This window comes from Strix aluco, chromosome 3 (assembly GCF_031877795.1).
Source record: "Strix aluco isolate bStrAlu1 chromosome 3, bStrAlu1.hap1, whole genome shotgun sequence".
NCBI lineage: Eukaryota > Metazoa > Chordata > Aves > Strigiformes > Strigidae > Strix > Strix aluco.
This window is the reverse complement of record NC_133933.1, coordinates 88084097-88102687: the sequence shown is the minus strand read 5'-3', so window position 1 is coordinate 88102687 and position 18591 is coordinate 88084097. Positions and strand designations below refer to the sequence as shown.

General features: G+C 38.6%; 1 protein-coding gene across 4 annotated transcripts in view; it reads right to left on the bottom strand.

Moving 5' to 3' along the window:
• Positions 1-685: 685 nt before the first annotated feature.
• Positions 686-18591, bottom strand: part of GPR63 (G protein-coupled receptor 63) — a 31403-nt gene continuing 13497 nt past the window's right edge. The window contains exons 2-6 of one of the 4 annotated variants that reach the window (XR_012622587.1): positions 14018-14103; positions 9194-9271; positions 4563-5953; positions 3016-3223; positions 686-1907 (exon numbers count right to left, since the gene is read on the bottom strand). Coding sequence is in view for 3 of the 4 variants with exons in the window: in XM_074819512.1 (XP_074675613.1) it covers positions 3160-3223; positions 4563-5809 (1311 nt within the window). In the remaining variant the exon portion in view is untranslated. Of the gene's footprint in view, positions 5954-9193; positions 9272-14017; positions 14104-14826; positions 14965-18591 lie in introns of those variants that run through there. The other 3 variants (XM_074819512.1, XM_074819510.1, XM_074819513.1) reach the window with 3 other exon arrangements.

Below are 18591 nucleotides of genomic sequence, written 5' to 3'. Positions count from 1 at the left end.
AAAGTTGCAGAGGTACAGGGAAGGATTCTCAAAATTAGCCATGTGGGCAGTTAAGCAAGGCCATTCCCAAGCAACTGGAAATAAACATCCCCTCTCAGGCATTCTTTAGGTACATGTCTTGACTCTATCATTTAGAGAAATTACTCCAGCAGAATTTCTGCTAAATCATTAGCAAGACAAAAACTTTCCCCAAACAGCCAAGATGCTGAACATTTTTCATTCTACTAATATGAGGAATCACATACATCCCATACAAACATGCAGCACTTGAATCATAAAGGTCACTGTCTTGTGCTGAAATGAATCATGTCATACAGTACCACTGCCTGTTTTATTTATCACACAATAAGATGATCTTAATTACTCAGTGCTAGCTAACATGTAGTATACCCATTTCAGGTAGTATTTTTAGGAAAGCTATTTTCTTTTTAGGCTTTCTCTCTCTTTTGCTGGATATTATTTCATTTGTTTTAGCTACATCGACACATTTCTACCCCAATGTCTCAGAAAAGAGCATTCTGTAAATTCTTTCCACAAGAAACATTTTGGCTTAAACAAAACCATCTGAATCAGGCAAACAACCTTTGTTATTTAATATACAGATAAAATAAAGTGTTGGAAACTATGAAGTTGAACCTATGAACTATGAACCTGTGAACGCACAAAGATAGAGCAAGTCTATAGACTTTTGCTACATTTTTGGAGAATGTTCATATTTATTTTTCTTTTTTTATGTTTTTTGTTTCTCAAGTATTTTCACAGGTGTAATATGTACAGAAAAGACAATGCCATTCTACTTAACAGCTTGTTTTAAAACAGTAATTCAAGGTTTCTCCACATCAGAAAATGACTTCTCAAAAAAAGATCAAACCAGTTCATAATGGCAAAGTAGTGGCTCCTGGAAAACTGGACTTAAGAAATTCCTCACCATTCCAACCGCAACAAGCTTGTGCTCTGAATTTTTATTTTTCACACAAAAATAAATCAAAATCTCTTTCAAGGAGGGCATTCCTGAATGATTTGAGAATTAAAAAACAGCTGCAGAAACACCACCGAAATCTTGCAGTTGTTCATCCATATGCACAAACAAAAGAAAATATGAAGGCATTAAGCATACAAGTGGAAAAAATAGTAACATAAAGCAATAGGAGGCAAAACAATTTTCTTCTCTATATACATAAATATTTTTACATGAGTAACAAGAAATGTCAAGAATGCACAACTTTGAGTACAAAAGAATCATTCTAGCAATAGATTTGTACAAATGAGACTTGTGTAAGCAGCATGCTTTGACAGAATGAATTAAACTGCAACATAATTCAAAATACATTCATTTCAATCCTCCATACCAAAGATTTCTCAAAATGTAACATGAGGGAATACAGTTTACTAATGCGTATCATTTCTGGAGAGGAAGAAAATTATAATTCCCCAGTAGAATCAAGAAGGAACAATTTCAGTTTTTAAAATCCTTGGTCTTGGTCAAGGTCAAGCCCACTAAAATGCCTCAGTAGACCCAATCCTGCCAACACATGTGTTTTAACATTACAAAAGTTAGCAAGGTTATACTGATCTTGGCAGGATCATAGACAGCAAGACTGAGCAGTTCAGTGGTCTTCAACTTGGTCCTAGGACTTCAGCTGTAATTATCAAGGCACTGCTCTAAAGACAGTATATTAGACACAATAGCCCAAATAGTTCTGTAAACACATAATTACCTTGGGGATATTTCTGTGCCACCTTGTGTCTTTTTTTGAATACCCTTTTGTTCATTGTATGCTCTGATCACTTCTAAAACCTGGTAAGTGTGAATACTGTATCAACATGTAAGTCACCTCTGAATTTGGGCCACATGTTTTGGGTTTCTTTTCTCCAAGTATCAGCAGAGGCAGCGCTAAGCAGAAACCCTGTTACAGTCAATGTAAACAAACACTAAATTATCAAGACAAATTAACTTAATTTGATGTTTGCAATTTCTACTTCCCAGCCAGTACTTACTGGAGATTATGAAATCCCCACAAAATGTTTTCCCCTCCCCCTTCAAGAAAGTAATTTCACTCACTTTCCTGTATTACTCATCTGCTTTCCTTCTTGAATTACCATGTTTTATGCCATTCATTCAAACCTCTTACATTATAGCTCTGCAAGACAGAAAAAATACCTGCTCCTGCCATCTTAGACAGTATACGCTCTCGCTCTATTACATTAGCTCTAAACACAATTTTGCTGCTTTCAGAGATAAACAGGCATGACAGCTCTGAAACAGAAAATCCATACTAACAGGCCGTAAACTTTCACTATCAATGTAAATGTAATTGAGAAATAAAAGCTATACTGGAAAGACATGTTAAACCACTGTTTTACAGCGGAACTCCTTTATGGCCTGTCATTTTGATCAAAAAAAATCCATACCATCATCAGTGAAGTTGACAAGAAATGGGAAGCACAGACATCAGTAACACCGCCACTGCCTGGGTGCCTTTACATGTAACCCACAACCTCAGCTAGCAGCTTTTTTAAAAAATTAAATTACTAAAGTAGAAACTGTTCCTTTTATACTCCTAAAATTTAAATATTGCCAACACTTTTACCAATAGTTGTCAGTGAGAAGAACAGAGATAACTGTTAAATTAGTTCTTCACTGAAGACCTAAATAAAATCTTGGGTGTAAATGTTCAGTTGGCCTCAGGAAGCAAGCAGTCCCTGCACATGTCTATGTGTATGAAGGAAATGCCCTGTTCTGTGTGGATAGATAAAAATAGATAAAATTGTTATTATTTGCTCTTTGGATACAAGAACAATGAAGAGGTCCCCATGCTTTAGGGTACTGAAAGAGAAATGGAAACAAAGAGAAGCCCAAACCCTAGCCCTGGTTGATAAGTTTGTTGTACATTAATTCTCCTGTACTCAGTCACAAACAGCCCCAAAAAGCCTACTGCAAGGACACACAAATTCTGCGAGCATTCTTCCCCAGAGACATTTCAAAGCCCAAACTTAAGTCTTAATTTTACTTACCTCACATTAAATATTTATTTAGCTGATTAAAATAAATAAAAGATGTGAATCTGGATTGCTATCATCAAGGAAAACCTTCGCCTTTCTGCTTTCCAGGCAGGTACCAAGACATCCTGACATTACTCAGAAACATGGTTTGGCATTTCAGGGAGAGAAGCTGATGCCTAATAGATGAGAACAGCAGAGTAAGCCCTTGAGGCAGGAGGCACTACAGAGGAAAAGGGGCAACAAAAAAAATCAACATAAAGCAGTATCGGAGGGAAAAAGGAAATGTAACTTACATCCCCAGCAAACTCTGCTGGCCAACTGTTATTCATTATTATCAGTTTATGGTTTTGGTCTTAAACTGGAAAACAAGCAAGATGAGGATTTTTTTTCCCAGTCATTACTATGTAGACTAAGTTCTAGACTCAGCTATGATTCATGTGCTATTTGTTTCCTGGTTTATCCTACTATTTCTAGGTCTATCCCAATGAATGCCTGACAGCATGATTCCAGCAGTGTAGAGTGCACCTGGCTTTGTACGAGCTCCAAACAGAAACAGCATTATACCAACACAGTGTAAATTGTACATCCAAAGTCACAACTTCAGATAGGTTTTCAGGAATACCATCAGGTCTGGAGAGCTTGTAACAGCCTAAAGTAACAACTACAGCCACCCTCTCCCCCATGACAATTTTCACATGAACTATCATTTTCTAAATCTTGTGTTTGCGTAAACCTCAGGACATGGTATTTTCATTGTTTTCTTTCCCTTTCATTTCTCCATTTTCTCCTTCCAACTCCCCTGATAACTGAGCAGTTAATGTTACTTTTGATCAATTGTTAGAAAACAGCAAATCAATGACTGTACGTGTAGCTATACCAACATAAATCTCACTCCTAGAGCTTACATGGGTCTTTCATTGAAATTCAACAACATAATAAAAATAAAAATAATAATAATAATATCCCTTCAATACAGAACAAAATATTCCAATGAACAAATTCTATAGCAAATGTAAAGTGCACAAAAATATTAATGGAAATATCTAAAAAAAATAAAAAAGTTTTCTAGCGTCACCATGAAAACTTCTGAAATATTGTTAAAATTAAATAATCTAACAAGACTTTTTGGCTCTAATATATTGGCAGACAGCAGCAACGTTTTTCAGAAAAATTACACCACCTAAATATACTGTATCTTAGCAGCATAAAAAGTCCCTACAATTAGATGCAATTGCAGGCCTAGTAAGCATAAACCCGATAAACTGTTACAAACGTAGTTTTCATTTAAAAGAATGGATTTCCATGGAATCCTAGAGGTAACATTTGTTATTTTGTTTACATTGTATTCTGGTAGTAAACCCAACTATAACCAATCATTTTCCCTCCTTATCTTTCTTCCCAAAATTGCACAGAGTACTGGAAAATTTAGTCAAGTTATAAAATATGGCCACACTGAAGAAACCATATTAAACAAAACAAAATTCAACCTAAAGCCTAAAAACAAATAATCCCAGAAAATAACAATCATCGTCAAACAACCGCAGTTTCACACTACTGACCGATGCTCCCCACACACATAGATGGCACTGGGTCGAATGCGCCGCCTTGTGTGGCCAGGTAGCTGTGGCAAAAACTTGAAGTATTTGGGCATCAAGTCCAAGCATGCATCATGAAATTTCTTAATCCTCCAGTAGTAAATCAGTGGGTTCAGTGCAGACTTGAGGTAGCAGAGCCAAAGGAGCCAAGTGCTTATCTCAAAAAAGTTGTGCTTGTAGTAGAAGTGGCTGTTGAATGTGGCAATAAGGCTGTAAGTGGTGAAGGGTGCCCAACAGACTATGAAGACAAGGAACAAAATCAAGATGGTTGTGAAGGCACGAGTTTTAAAGCTCATATCAATATTCATCTGAAAAGGTCTCTGTAAGCTCATGAGACCAAGTTTGCTGGCCTGGCTGAGACATATGCTATCAGGGTGGCTATGGATACGAACTGCATTGTGGCGGACGGTGTTGAGTATGCCCATAAAAGAATACAGCATTACCAGGAATGGAATAAAAAACGATATTAGCAAGATAACTATCACATAGGCTTGGTAACCTGGGCTTGTAGAGTAGCCAAAAACACACTGAGGTGCTCTCGAGGGTATCTGCAGATTAGGATTCCCTACCGATAACGGAAAAGCAACAACAAAGGATGCCGCCCAGGAAATCGCAATGAGAATCTTTGCACGATAAGGGTTCAGTTTATCTTGCCTCTGAACTATGATAAGAAATCGGTCAATACTAATAATAAGAAGAATGGCTACCCCCTCTATGGCAAAGAGCCAGAAGAACATGGCAGAGACTCTGCAGAATATATCCCCAAAAATCCACTGAGTGGTAATGATTGTTATGAGAGCAAAAGGCATGTTCAGCACTGCCAGCAGCATGTCTGCAAAAGCCAGGCTTGCTAAGAGGATGTTAATTGCAGATCGCATAGCTGCCTTCTGGTAGACCATGAGGCAGACAACAAAGTTTCCAAGGAAAGAAACCAATAGGATAAATATCATAGCAGCAGAAAGAATGATCTGGAGTGGCAAACTCAAGCTCCTGAAAACTTCTTGCAATGGCAGGATAGCCGTAGTGTTTACCAGAAAAGTACTTCTCTCAGTGGTGAGCACGGCACCTGAACTATATCTCAATGGCTGTGTTGTGCCACTATGAAGCAAGAACTGGGGAGTGGTAAAATTCGTATAGGCATTTTCATAAACAATAAAAGTAGCGTTTGAGGTCCCAGAGTGGGCCAGCGTCAACATTGCTGAGAAAACCATTGCTTCAGGAGAAACGAAAGCAGAACCAAAGGTCTTCAAGGCATTTCATCTTGTTCAGGCAGTATCTTATTCCTGGTCATTTAACAAATCAAAATTCAATGTCTGAAAGCATCAAAGTTCTTAAATTCATGTCAGTATTTCCACCTGAAAAAGAGGAAAGAAATTTAAAGAAACAAAGTAAGACTCTCCAAAACCAATGGGAACCAAACGACTGCTCTGCTTTCCTTAATGACAAAAGGATCCTTAATACATATTTACACTTTAGATTGACACAATTTACTTAAGCACCAGTCACAGGAGTCTCATAATATTTAATCTTTTTCTTATACATCCTGCTTCTGTAGCCTTGTTGATACTGTACAACTGTCACTCACCACGATTTTTTTTTTTTTTTTTTTTTTTTTTACTATAACCAGGACTGGAAAACTTTTGTGTTTGAAAACAAACTTTACTGATGACATAATTTTTAAACTAACTTCATGATTTTGTTTTGAAATTGTTTACAGCTAGAAACTTTACTAACATTTCCAAATAGCTTAAATAGTATCAGTATCATTTATCTGCCTGGTTGGTAAGCACTGAAAGGCCTACCTATCTGAGCTACCCTACATAATACAGAATCCTTGGTTCCATGTCAGTCAGCAGCAGCAGATGCCTCAGGAAAAACATGCAGAACATCCTAACCTGTTATTAATTATTAAATAACTTGTTCACAGGATTAAAGTATTTCTCAATTTGTTTCCTTTAATGACTGACTCATATCAAGTTGCAGGAAACTAACTCTTCTTCAGTCCTACAACCCTTCCCCCTGCAGCAAGCTTTCCTGCTTTCACTGGTCTAGACATGTCTTTGTTAATTCATCTTGGTATCCCAAGATCCTGTGTGCACCCTCTTTCTTCTTGTAAATCTAATCCTAAGACCATTCTGATGAACTCCCATCCTCATTGCTATGCTGATACAATGCAACATTTCCTTTCAGAGTTTACATGTACTGTCTTGTTGTACTATTATTACATGTATTGTATTACTACGTGTACTGTTCTTACAAATAAAATGCAAAGGAGTTGAGAGTTGTCTCCCCTTTTCAGTGCTACTTCTTCCCCTCCATCCTGGACTATTAAACTAAATGCTCCCAGAGTACTCTGGCATCTGATCAAGCTGGAAACCAAAAGGATTCTATGGCCTTTTAAAAAACAGATCACCACCACCAGAAACAAAAGTGGGATTTACTTCATTCATTCTGGATGACTGTAACAGACACTTCAGGCTGTTTTCATGTTTTTAGTCAGAAGAGGGATATAGGCATTTTCAGAGGGCAATCTGTCTCCTCCTCTATCTCTGCACAGGGTGACAAGCTTGTGCAACTAACTCAAGAAGCTTATGTTTGGTAACACACACCCTGCCCATGGTATTTATGCGGGTTCTGTTTGGTATCAACATTGGGCAGAAGTAAAGGGAGGAAGGAATACTTTTACGAATTTACACAAGGACCACATACTTCATGGAAGATCAAAAGTTTATTCTTCCCTGGACAATACTTCACCAACAAAGGAACTGTAAAACAACAAAGTCTAACCTATGTCCCCAGTTTGGACTTCTAGAGATCCGAATGCAAGCCTGCTCAGGCTGCTGCCAAGGATTCAGCAAGGAACAGCAGCACTATGACCTGCTCCTCTCATTCCACAGCAAAGCTACTCCCTTCCTATCTGCAAGCTCAATATCGCTAGATGATTTCCAGGGCCAGACTGCCTTCAGCATTTTTTCTAAGACAAATGAGTAACCTGTCTCCTTTAATTTTCAGTGGTATCATGAAGGCATATTATCACAAACACCCTAATTTCATTGAGTCTGTGGTGGGTTGACCCTGGCTGGACACCGGGTGCCCACCAAAGCCACTCTATCACTCCCCCCCTCAGCTGGACAGGGGAGAGAAAATATAACAAAAGGGCTTGTGGGTAGAGATAGGGACAGGGAGATGACTCAGCAATCATCGTCATAAGCAAAAGGGGAACTTGAGGAAAAATTAATTTATTATCAATCAAATCAGAGTAGGATAATGAGAAGATAAAAACAAGTCTTAGAGCACCTTCCCCCCACCCCTCCCTTCTTCCCGGGCTCATCTTCATTCCCACTTTCTCTACCTCCTCCCTGCCAGCAGTGCAGGGGGATGGGGAATGGGGGTTGTGGTCAGTTCATGACACGTTGTTTCTGCTGCTCCTTCCTCCTCAGCGGGAGGACTCCTCACACTCTTCCCCTGCTCCAGCGTGGGGTCCCTCCCACGGGACACAGTCCTCCATGAACTTCTCCAACACGGGTCCTTCCCACAGGCTGCAGCTCTTCATGAGCTGCTCCAGTGTGGGTCCCTCCCACAGGGTGCAGTCCTTCAGGAACAGGCTGCTCCAGCGTGGGTCCCCCACGGGGTCACAAGTCCTGCCAGCAAACCTGCTCCAGCGTGGGCTCCTCTCTCCACAGGTCCTGCCAGGAGCCTGGTCCAGCACAGGCTTCCCATGGAGTCACAGCCTCCTTCAGGGGCATCCACCTGCCCTGGCATGGGGTCCTCCCCGGCCTGCAGGTAGATCTCTGCTCCACCATTAACCTCCATGGGCTGCAGGGGCACAGCCTGCCTCACCATGGGCTGCACCACCGGCTGCAGGGGAATCTCTGCTCCAGTGCCTGCAGCACCTCCTCCACCTCCTTCTTCACTGACCTTGGTGTCTGCAGGGCTGCTTCCTCTCACATATTCTCACTCCTTCCTCTAGCAGTTGCAGAGTTTTTTCTCCCTCTTCTTAAATATGTTATCACAGAGGCACTACCACCATCACTGATGGGCTCAGCCTTGGCCAGCAGTGGGTTCGCCTTGGAGCCGGCTGGCATTGGCTCCATCGGACATAGAGGAAGCTTCTAGCAGCTTCTCACAGAAGCCACCCCTGTAGCCTTCCCACTACCATAACCTTCCCATGCAAACCCAATACAGAGTTATACAAATTCCACTTTCTAGAGGTCCTTCTGCTTGAATGGGAAAGAATGTCATAATTTTCTAATTTATCCTATTATATTTCAAAGACTGCTAAACTCAGCAAGAGTATACTAAGCTATACACATTGACATTTTGCAAAAATGCCAAATTCTGTAAACTAATCTAGGTTTTCCTTTTCTCTCCATTCTCTCCCTTCCATTTTTATTTTACAGTATCTCTTCTAGAGAAAGCCTCAATGTTAATTACATGCTAAAGCAGATATAGCATATGGTCTTTATAAACTTTTCCTTTACTAGTCTTCTGTAATATATTTGTCAGAATAAAATCTGTAACCAACAGCAGAAAAGTTAACACAGCTTTCCAGGATAAACTAACACAGATTTTAGCAACGAACATGAAAATCTCACCCGAAGTTCCACTGAGGTTTATGACTCCACAAGCCAAGAACACTGAAGAGGGAAGGAAGCTGCAGCATTCTGCAGGGACTGCAAAAGAGCATAACTTCAACAAATAATTCTGGATTTAAAATCATGGCATACAGAAAATTAGATCTCCAGGGTAGTATCTTTTAGAGTTCTGTTAGCAATAAGCCAGCAAAGGTAACTTTTGCATTCTTGATTGTTTTTGACAAGGTGTCTCCAACAAGGCTCTAAAAGAAACTAATCTGTCATTAGATAAGTGTAAAGCCCTCTCACAGACAATAATCAGTTTAAAATAGGAAATAAAAAAGGAGCAGTTAGTTTTGCAGTGAAAAAAGGTCACCAGAATGATCCTACAAAGAAAATCTATACTGGGGTTCAAGCTCTTCAACCTGTATGGGAGAAGAAGGAAACGTGAAACCACGACATTTACTGATGATGAACGTGAACCGTTTTTCAGAGCAATTCAATAAAAACAAATGTCAACTATAAAGAGGTACAGAGGGATCTCATGTCACAGTTAGTGACAGGCTAATAGACTGCCTGATAAAATTCAGTGTTGCTAGAGGTAAAGCTATGCCTGTATAGAAAAAAAGTTATCTGCACAGTAACAAATGCTAAACCAATGATTACCATTCAGAAGAAAAACAGATCTTCAGGTTTAATAGTCTGTTCTATGAAAACATCAGCCAAGTGTTCAGAATTGTTAGCAAAGAAACCAAGAAGAAAAGCAGGACCTATCTACATACACTATATATTTGTACACCCTACCTGCTACAGTACATATCCATGGCACCTCTTTAGTACTACATTCAGGTCTGGTCCACCTGATCTCTATTCAAAAGTGACCGATAAAAGGTATCATAGAGGTCTACAGAATTATTAGTGGCACAGGGGAAGTGAATGATTGCTGTCTCTCATAATGTAAGAATAGGAAAAGCCAAAGGAATCACAAAATCTCAGAATCATTGATGTTGGAAGGGACCTCTAGAGGTCATTGGGCAACCCCTCTGCTCAGGCAGGGCCACCTAGAGTCAGTTGCCCAGGACCACGTTCAGACAGCTTTTGAGTATCTCCAAGGATAGAGACTCCTCAACCTCTCTGGACAACCTGTGCCAGTGCTCGGTCACCCGCACAGTGGAAAGAAGTTTTTTCCTGACGTTCAGGAGGAACCTCCTGTGTTTCAGTTTGTGCGCATTGCCTCTGGTCCTGTCACGGGGCACCACTGAAAAGAGCCTGGCTCTGTCCTCTTTTCACTCTCCCTACAGGTATTTATATACATTCATAAGATCCCCTCGAGCCTTCTCCACTCCAGGCTAAGCAGTCCCAGCTCGTTCAGCCTTTCCTCACAGGAGAGATAGTCCAGTCTCTTCATCATCTTTGTAGCCCTTTACTAGACTCTCTCTCCAGTATGTCCATGTCTCTCGAACTGAGGAGCCCAGAACTGGAAATTATTAGTTCACAATTAATTGTGAAAATACTTGCCACAGGATGCTGTGGATGCCACAGAGCTTCTGTGGATGTAGAAGGCAATTTAGGACATATTTCACATGACCTTTATACAGATGTCTATGTCGGGAAGAGGTGAATCACCTTCAGGAAGTGCCTATCTCCCTCTGCTGACTGCAAAGGGTACATGGCCATTTGATTTGAATACAGACATTTTGAGCACATACATGCAGTTACGTGACTAACTTTAAATATATACAACAGAATTTGCTCACCTAGGTTAAGTTTACAGCTCTTTAAACATATTTATGCCACACGACTTTACACTCTTAAGTATGAAGTTCAGCAGAGCCTTAGACGATAACATGTATCATAAAAGCTCTAAAGAAAAACAAACCTGCAAATGTTCCAAGGTAAAGAATCAAAGTTTTAGAAAACACTGCTTTATCACAAATTGTCCTTCTAAACAGAAGGAACGAGACGAGGGGAGTAGAAGCAAAAGTGTTCTGCACCCTTGGTTTAGTCAAAGAGACTGTGCTACCCTGCATTTCTCAAGCCAGTAACATCCAGTATATAGCAAAGGACAAAGGACTCAGAGTTTTCTACAGACTTTTCCTACCAAACACAGAGAACGTGACTAAGAAAAATAATCCCATGTATGCTCTATCACCATTCCAGCTTTCTAAGCAAAGAGCTACCTCCTGTTTTGTGCTTTCTCTCCACAGTGTGAAGCTTGTATGCTTTTCTGTACAATGTTAAGAGGAGGAGGATGACCTCATGCAATCTGCTGCCTGGACCTAGCCAAGTGCTTAAAGTGGGAAGCGAGCGTTAGCCATTTGGCTGTTGCATAAGTCATCAGCCATTATCTTCTTTTCAAGAAGGATGAAAGAGTGAGGAGTGATCAGCTCTTGCAAAGACGACAACTAACCTAATAAGAGGACTGCAGGCTTTGGATCCCAGGTAGAAAAAAAAAAACTCTTGAGTGTTGCTCCCGTGCTCACTGCTTCCTGATGGTTTCCAGGCAGCACCCTTCTCTGTATGCTGTTTATCACTCTGAGGCGTGAAATCTCTCCATGCACCCCATACTGAATCTGCATGCTCAAATGTGTTTTGGAGTTACAGTTATCTAACCTGCAGGCAACTTAGTTACACTCTTTCTTGGTTATCATGCTTCAGAAAGTGGTTGGCAATTCAACCAATAAATTCAAGAGGATCCCTTCTGTAGTAGCAGTCATATATAAATTTTTCCTTATTTTTTTTTCCCCTCCTACTTAAATGGCTTCTACCATGACTATCCACGTGATTATTAGACATGTGCCTCCATCATTCTTCCTACCCTTCCAATTTCCCAAAAATTATGTAAGGATAGAAACATAAGCTGAAAGAAAGGGACCAATAAGATAACTTCACAGCAATTTCATTTCAGTCCTCACTTGCTCTTTGAGAAAGACAGATCCTGTAATTTCAAAGCCAGAGTCATTGCTGAATGGTAATCACATAGCTTGTAAAAGACAACCATGCTTTGATAGTTTAAATAGGTAAGCTTATTGATGGTCAAAGTACTCAAGCAAGAGGCAGATACCTTTTTGTCACAGCATTCTCACTTTTGGAACATGTACTCTCACTGATTCTTTTCAGATGCAAAAAAGCTTCACACAATCACTTTTTTTCCATTTCAGTGCTGAAAATTACTGGGTATGCACATTTTCTCTCAAGCAAGGTTCTCACTCATATGCAACTTTCTTTTTATGGAACATAATAGACACAATTATTTCAATGAAGTACACACTTAAAGCTAAATAACACACAAATTTCATTCATCAAATATAATTATTGCTAGAACTATGGTGTCTGTTTTTAACAGCTTTTGAAGCTAAAAGGTTTCCATTCAAAATTTGGATAGTATGCTCAACCAGAAATGAAAGATTATATCTTATATGCAAAGCCAACATCAGTCAAAACCAGTAACTCCAACATAGACAAAACAAGGAACATAACAGTGCCATAACAACAGTTATGTTTAATGCAGATCAGAACACACTATGAACAGCTGCCAAAATGTTCAATGATTTATTAAATTTATCTGTTATAAGTAAGCATATTTTCAGTACTGCCCAGCACCAGAATTTGGTCCAGCACACAGAAATCATTCTTATTCAGAAACTTGAAACTAGCAATGCCTGGTACATTGATCCTATTTCTTGGGAATGTTTTAAGTGGTCACAAATGGGAAGCTTCTGCATGCTTTATAGCTACTATCAATGGTTTTATTTTGAAGGTAAACTTTGGCAAAAACAATTTCTGCAACATAAAAAACATTAAAAAGGCAAAATATTCTTCGGGGAAAAAGGATAAAGTGAACAACAAACATGAAGGCCAAGGACTTACTTTGTTTTCAAAAAAATTTGTGTGTTAATAGAAAATACTCAAGTATGTGCTCTCTGACACCCCATTATTGTACAAAGTAGCCCAGGACATACTCCCCTCTCAACAAAAATCAAGCATTGTTTCCTACGCCATTAAGCAGAGGCAGGAACGTATAGCAATGGAATCCTTTCTGCTAAAGCCAGTGAAAAGAATGAGTCAGAGCACAAATCAGCAGGGACAATGTTACTCACCTAACTGTTCCTCCTAAAAGGAACTAGCAGTTTTCAGTTTTAATACCTATTTACATATCCTAAATTGAAACTAATCAACTACACTGCATGAGTAGATGACCCATAAAACTATTCACAAGAGGCATTAGTTTAATTTAGGAAATTTTCCTTTTTTCCACTCTATAAACACTACTGTGGCAATTTTCATTGGAAAGTATTGTGGGAAACAGCCACCTCTGCTTTGGGTCATTAAGTACAACTAATTGACCTCTTGAGGATATTTCTTTCTGTCTTTAATTCAGAGAGCCATTAACTGTCAAGAAATGTCAGCCACAGGAATCATTATTACTATTCTAAATCACAAATATACAAAACGTAAAGAACAATTCTATTTTCTTAGCTCTTGGGAAAAATCATGTTCTCAATCTGTAGGTCACGTGAAAGGACTTACACAGTTCTAGGTTCATTTCTAGTACTGTCACAATATTCCCCCTGATTTCTAACTTTCCCACTAGTTCAATGGTCATATTAACCATATTCATGTTGAAGAGCTAACTGAATACTGTAGTACCTAGGAGAACAGTAAACATTGACAATACTATTGAAAACATACTCTTTTAATGCACAGTCTCCGCCTAGTTATTAACATACAACTAACAAATTGGAAGCTTCCTAAATGCTTGGCTTCCTAAATTTTAAGTGGACCTTTGCATTATACATGCAATCACTACATGTCAGTTTGACAAATCAAAAAAAGCAAGCATACCAATCCAGACAGGCTCCCATGAAGAGCAGGAATCTTAAGTCATCTTGTGCTGTTCTGTTCAGCAAAGTATTCCCTTTCCAAATAACCTGTCAAAAAAAAAAAGTTGGTGACACATTTATACTCAAGGCAGGACAAGATCAGAATCGCAAAAGTTTTTCATGTAATAAAACGTTATTTTTATTGGGAGAGGCAGAATACGCTGTGTCTCCTGACAAAAGGCAGATCACATGTCCCATTCTTGCAGAAGGTACAGACCTTACACAGGACTAAGGCATCTAAGTTTCATCAAGCCAAAGAGATCCCCAGCTATCTCACTCATGGAGCATAAGAACCTCACCATTTAGTACTATCATTTGCCAGGACTGGAATAATGTTGGTTTAGCTCTCATTGAGTTGCATTTATTTACAAGCACACAGCAATTAGCTACCACAAGTCTTACTGGATCTATTAAAATACATGCTTAGCCTTAAACATCAGGATCCTGACCTTGAGACCCCCAAAGCCTCTCAGAAAAAATGTCATTTAAACCCACAGTGTGCTACCAAACATCATAAAGAAGCTGAATAAATTTTCCCCAAGTGGCAAAGATATCAGCATAATAGTTTCAGAAAAGCAAAGGGTAAGAAAACAGGTCTAGAGAGGAAGAATAAGCCATGAAAGTTTCAATGCAGGATCTCAGCCACTTTCTTTACATGCTCTCATACCAATCAATCAGCAGCACAATGCTATTATGCCTCGAGTAGTTAAAATTATTTCTGTAAACTGGGCCTAACATAGCTAAAAAGCTGCATATTCCATCATGACATACCTGTTGTTAACTAGGAACATCAATTTTCAACGTAGGTTTTCCATATACTCTCAGAAGGAAGCCAAAAAAATTCAGTGAGCCTTGAAAGCTGAGTTTATGTCACACTAAAGGATTCCAATGACCCGATTTCTTTATAAATATTGTTTATATATAAAAATCAAAATAACAAAGACATGGAACACAGACACTTTCACATGCTAGTTTTTAAAAGGCTACACAACTTTTAATTTCTGTCAGAAGCTTTTGGAACATCTGTAAGTCACCTCCACACTGGAGCAAAAGATGTCAGGAACCTCCAGGAACAAGTTTCTAAATAAATGCTGTACATGGAGGTTAGAGGACAAAGCAGCCAATGAGTTTATAATGACCTTCTACAAGGGAAGTAATAAGAACAAACTACTTTAAAACCACTCATAATTTCCTGGTTCCTCCAACCATTCAAGTGCTGAGTTTCTGTATCTGTGACCAATTTAAGACAGATATCAAACACCCAAAACATAAGGCCTGATTTGCCAGACTGGTGCCTGTTGAGAAATCTGCCTGCTGCAGAACAAACCCATTATCTAGTCACAATGGAAGTCAGTGTCTCACAAGATTTTTCTGATAATACAAATTTCTGATTAATACAAATTGTTTTCCATTAGCACAAAAATTTGATCTTTACATTTATGACACAGAACAAGGTGGAAAGGAAAAATACAAGTCTCAGTTTCAGTTATGTACAGAGATAAAATGTAGCCATTGGATTATCATAGACTTTCACCAAGTGTTTTGTTCCCTCTTTAGTGAGGTAAGTATTATAAACTGTTAATCTTCTCTCTCGGGCTTTCTGAAGTATCAAAGAAGTAAACAGGTTTGCAAGCAGGCAGAATAGTCTGCCAGGAACTTGGACAGACTAAATACACTGACGACCTGTCAGATCTTCCCACCAAGACAGGCACATTCTCTGACGTAAGAGCCATTTCTTCTCAGAAAGTATTTCCAATTCTCATTAAAAGTATCTTTAAAATCAATTTAGAAAAGCATTCAAAATATCATCACAAATGAAAAAGTTCTTCCACTTCAAGCCTCCAAGAAGGGTAAAAATAGAAGCACTTTTCCAAAGTAAATCTGGAAAATTTTACTAAATTTCAGTACTTTGCAGAGCTTGCTCTTAATTGGGTAAGATTATTTTGGGCAGTTTTCTATTGGCAATCAGGGGTTAACACGGTTTCCAAACACATTCTTCCCCCCCCTTATAAATGATTACTCAGGTTTTTCTGCAAGAACAGAAGGGAAAAGATCAGTAACCCTTCACAATCCTGCAGTGAAATTTGAATGCAAGGATTCTTGTACCTGCAAAGTTTTACTTGTGGAATTACAACCTTGCTGATATCAGCATTCAGAGCTGGCAGAGCTATTGAAAGCGTAGTCCTGACCTCTTCCTCATTCCCTCACTCAGTTCCCCAGACCTGAGGCAGGATTGGTCTGGCATAAAACAGACCCTGGCAAGCAAATTTAAAAGCCCACTTCTGTCCCGAGAGAATCCTGTGAGATGTTGGTGTACACAGATTGAGGCATAAGATCTACGCCTCTGAATGTAAGAGGTACGTGCCATAAGCAAGAACTGTGTAAAACTTGTAATTACTGATGATCTTAGAGGAATTTGCATCTTATTAGGTCTATTTCTATTCCCCAAACCAGGAACTATCATTTCCAAAGAACTGAAATAGCAGAACTAAAATCACAGAGATCTTAAACACCATTCAACTTGTTTCCCACAGCATTCAGATTACATTAAAGACTTAGCAACAGGCTAGAGAAGGTCTCAAAAATATTATGAAATGTTTTCAGTATGCTATTGCTTTTCAAATGAGTCATAACTTTTGTAATGTACTTTACTGACAGCTCTCTACATCTAGTTGCACCTAGTCCACAGCCAATTTTTAGCAAGTTTCCTTAACATTTTCTTAGGATGTTAAGTCAAACCATGGGCAAAAATAAACTGAAATATTGAAAGCTTCTTCACCAAAAAGCCTGCTTCAAGTCAGAAAGCTTTAACAGAGTTGTCCTAAGGCTATTTTGGATTTTCAACCAGAGCAACTTCTCCAGTATATTCTCTGAACAGAAGATTATGTGAAGATCTTTCACCTTCATATACCATAAGGTAAAGATCTAAAGGCTCCTTGTATTACATCACTCTTACCTCCTCTTTAGTGCCCCAGTACACCCAACATACACTACTGCACTGCTTTCTGCTAAAAATAAGGGAATATGGATTTCCTTATTCATCAGTAGTTTCGACAACAGCTGTTAGCACGCTATCTTCTACCAAAATGCAAGGGCTTACAAAATTCATCTTATAAAAATGGTAACCCCATCATCAACACCATTCTATATTGACAGAATTTATTAAGCTGTCTCTCCCACAAAAACATACCTTTTTTTTTAAAACAAAATTGATTTTAACAAAAATTCATCCTTTTATAAAAAAAATGCAGGGATGCTAATGGAAAAGGGATTAGAATGACCAAATTTGTACTCTTTTCACACCATGTGCTGCCCACAATAGGTTCCTGGGATTTGGTTTAGCTCCCAGAGCAAAGCAATCAGCCCTGATTCTGCTTTTCCCACAAGGATTCAGCTCATGATACAGCCAAATTCTGCTGCTGCCCAAAGAGTCTTGCTGCTGTAATACAGATGTTATGGATCTTACTTCTTGGCACTTGGCTCACAGAGAAGAGGCACTGATAGCAAATTAAATGAGGTGACTGTATTTCAGCAACAGAAATGCTGCTACTTGCAGCATCCTGCTCTGAGAGCACTTAAAGGCTTCAAGAGTAAGATTTAGCCGACAACTACACATATATTTAGTTTATATGCATATTTATGTATTTATATTATACACATGTCTTACTTATACATATACACACATGCATGTGTGTGTATGTGTGTATATTTTCAACACTTAATAGCATCTCTATTCAGACAAAAACAAACATAAAATGCTTAATGCAACAAAATAACAGTTGTGTTCCTTTGATTTTTTCCCAGATTTACCCTATACTTTGCTATTAGCTTAAATTAGTCTATTAAAATCAGCTACATGTTAAAATAGTAACTTACTTTTCACAACATCAAAACAGAGACTAAATAAACTAACTACTACTTAGTAGTTATCCATGTCATCTAATTGTTTTAATAGCTTCAGACTTATTTTTGTCTCATGCCAGCCAACTGGAATAACACTTTCAAGATAGCAATTGTTTCTGAGAAACAATTCTAGTTAGAAATCTATTCATACTTGAGATTAAAATTGAGAGTTCCCATTTGGACAACTCTCATGGTGAGATGACATATTACAGACATTCAGATCCTATGCAATACAGGCACTAATAATTTCTGTACGGACGTAACAGGCAGGGCTTGGAACATGCATCACGAACAGATAAAAAAAATTATTAAATTTGCAAGCCAAAAATATTTAAATGAGTCAGTCTGGTGATTTTTAAAGCATACTTTTGTTTTAATGTAATACAAGAGATCACTATTTCATTTTTTTCTGGTTTTTCTTTATAACAATACAAATGAATATGCACACCAACTGAAGGATTCAAATCCTTTGTAGGGACAATCTTTTTAAGTACCTTGTAATCCCCTGTTACAAATAACTTGACAGTTAATTGAAGGGATTTTGCACTACTCAGTGGTTTTGTGCTACTTGGGAACTGTTAAACAAACAATAGGCCAAATCAAATGTCTCGCATGGATAGAGTTACAGCAGTT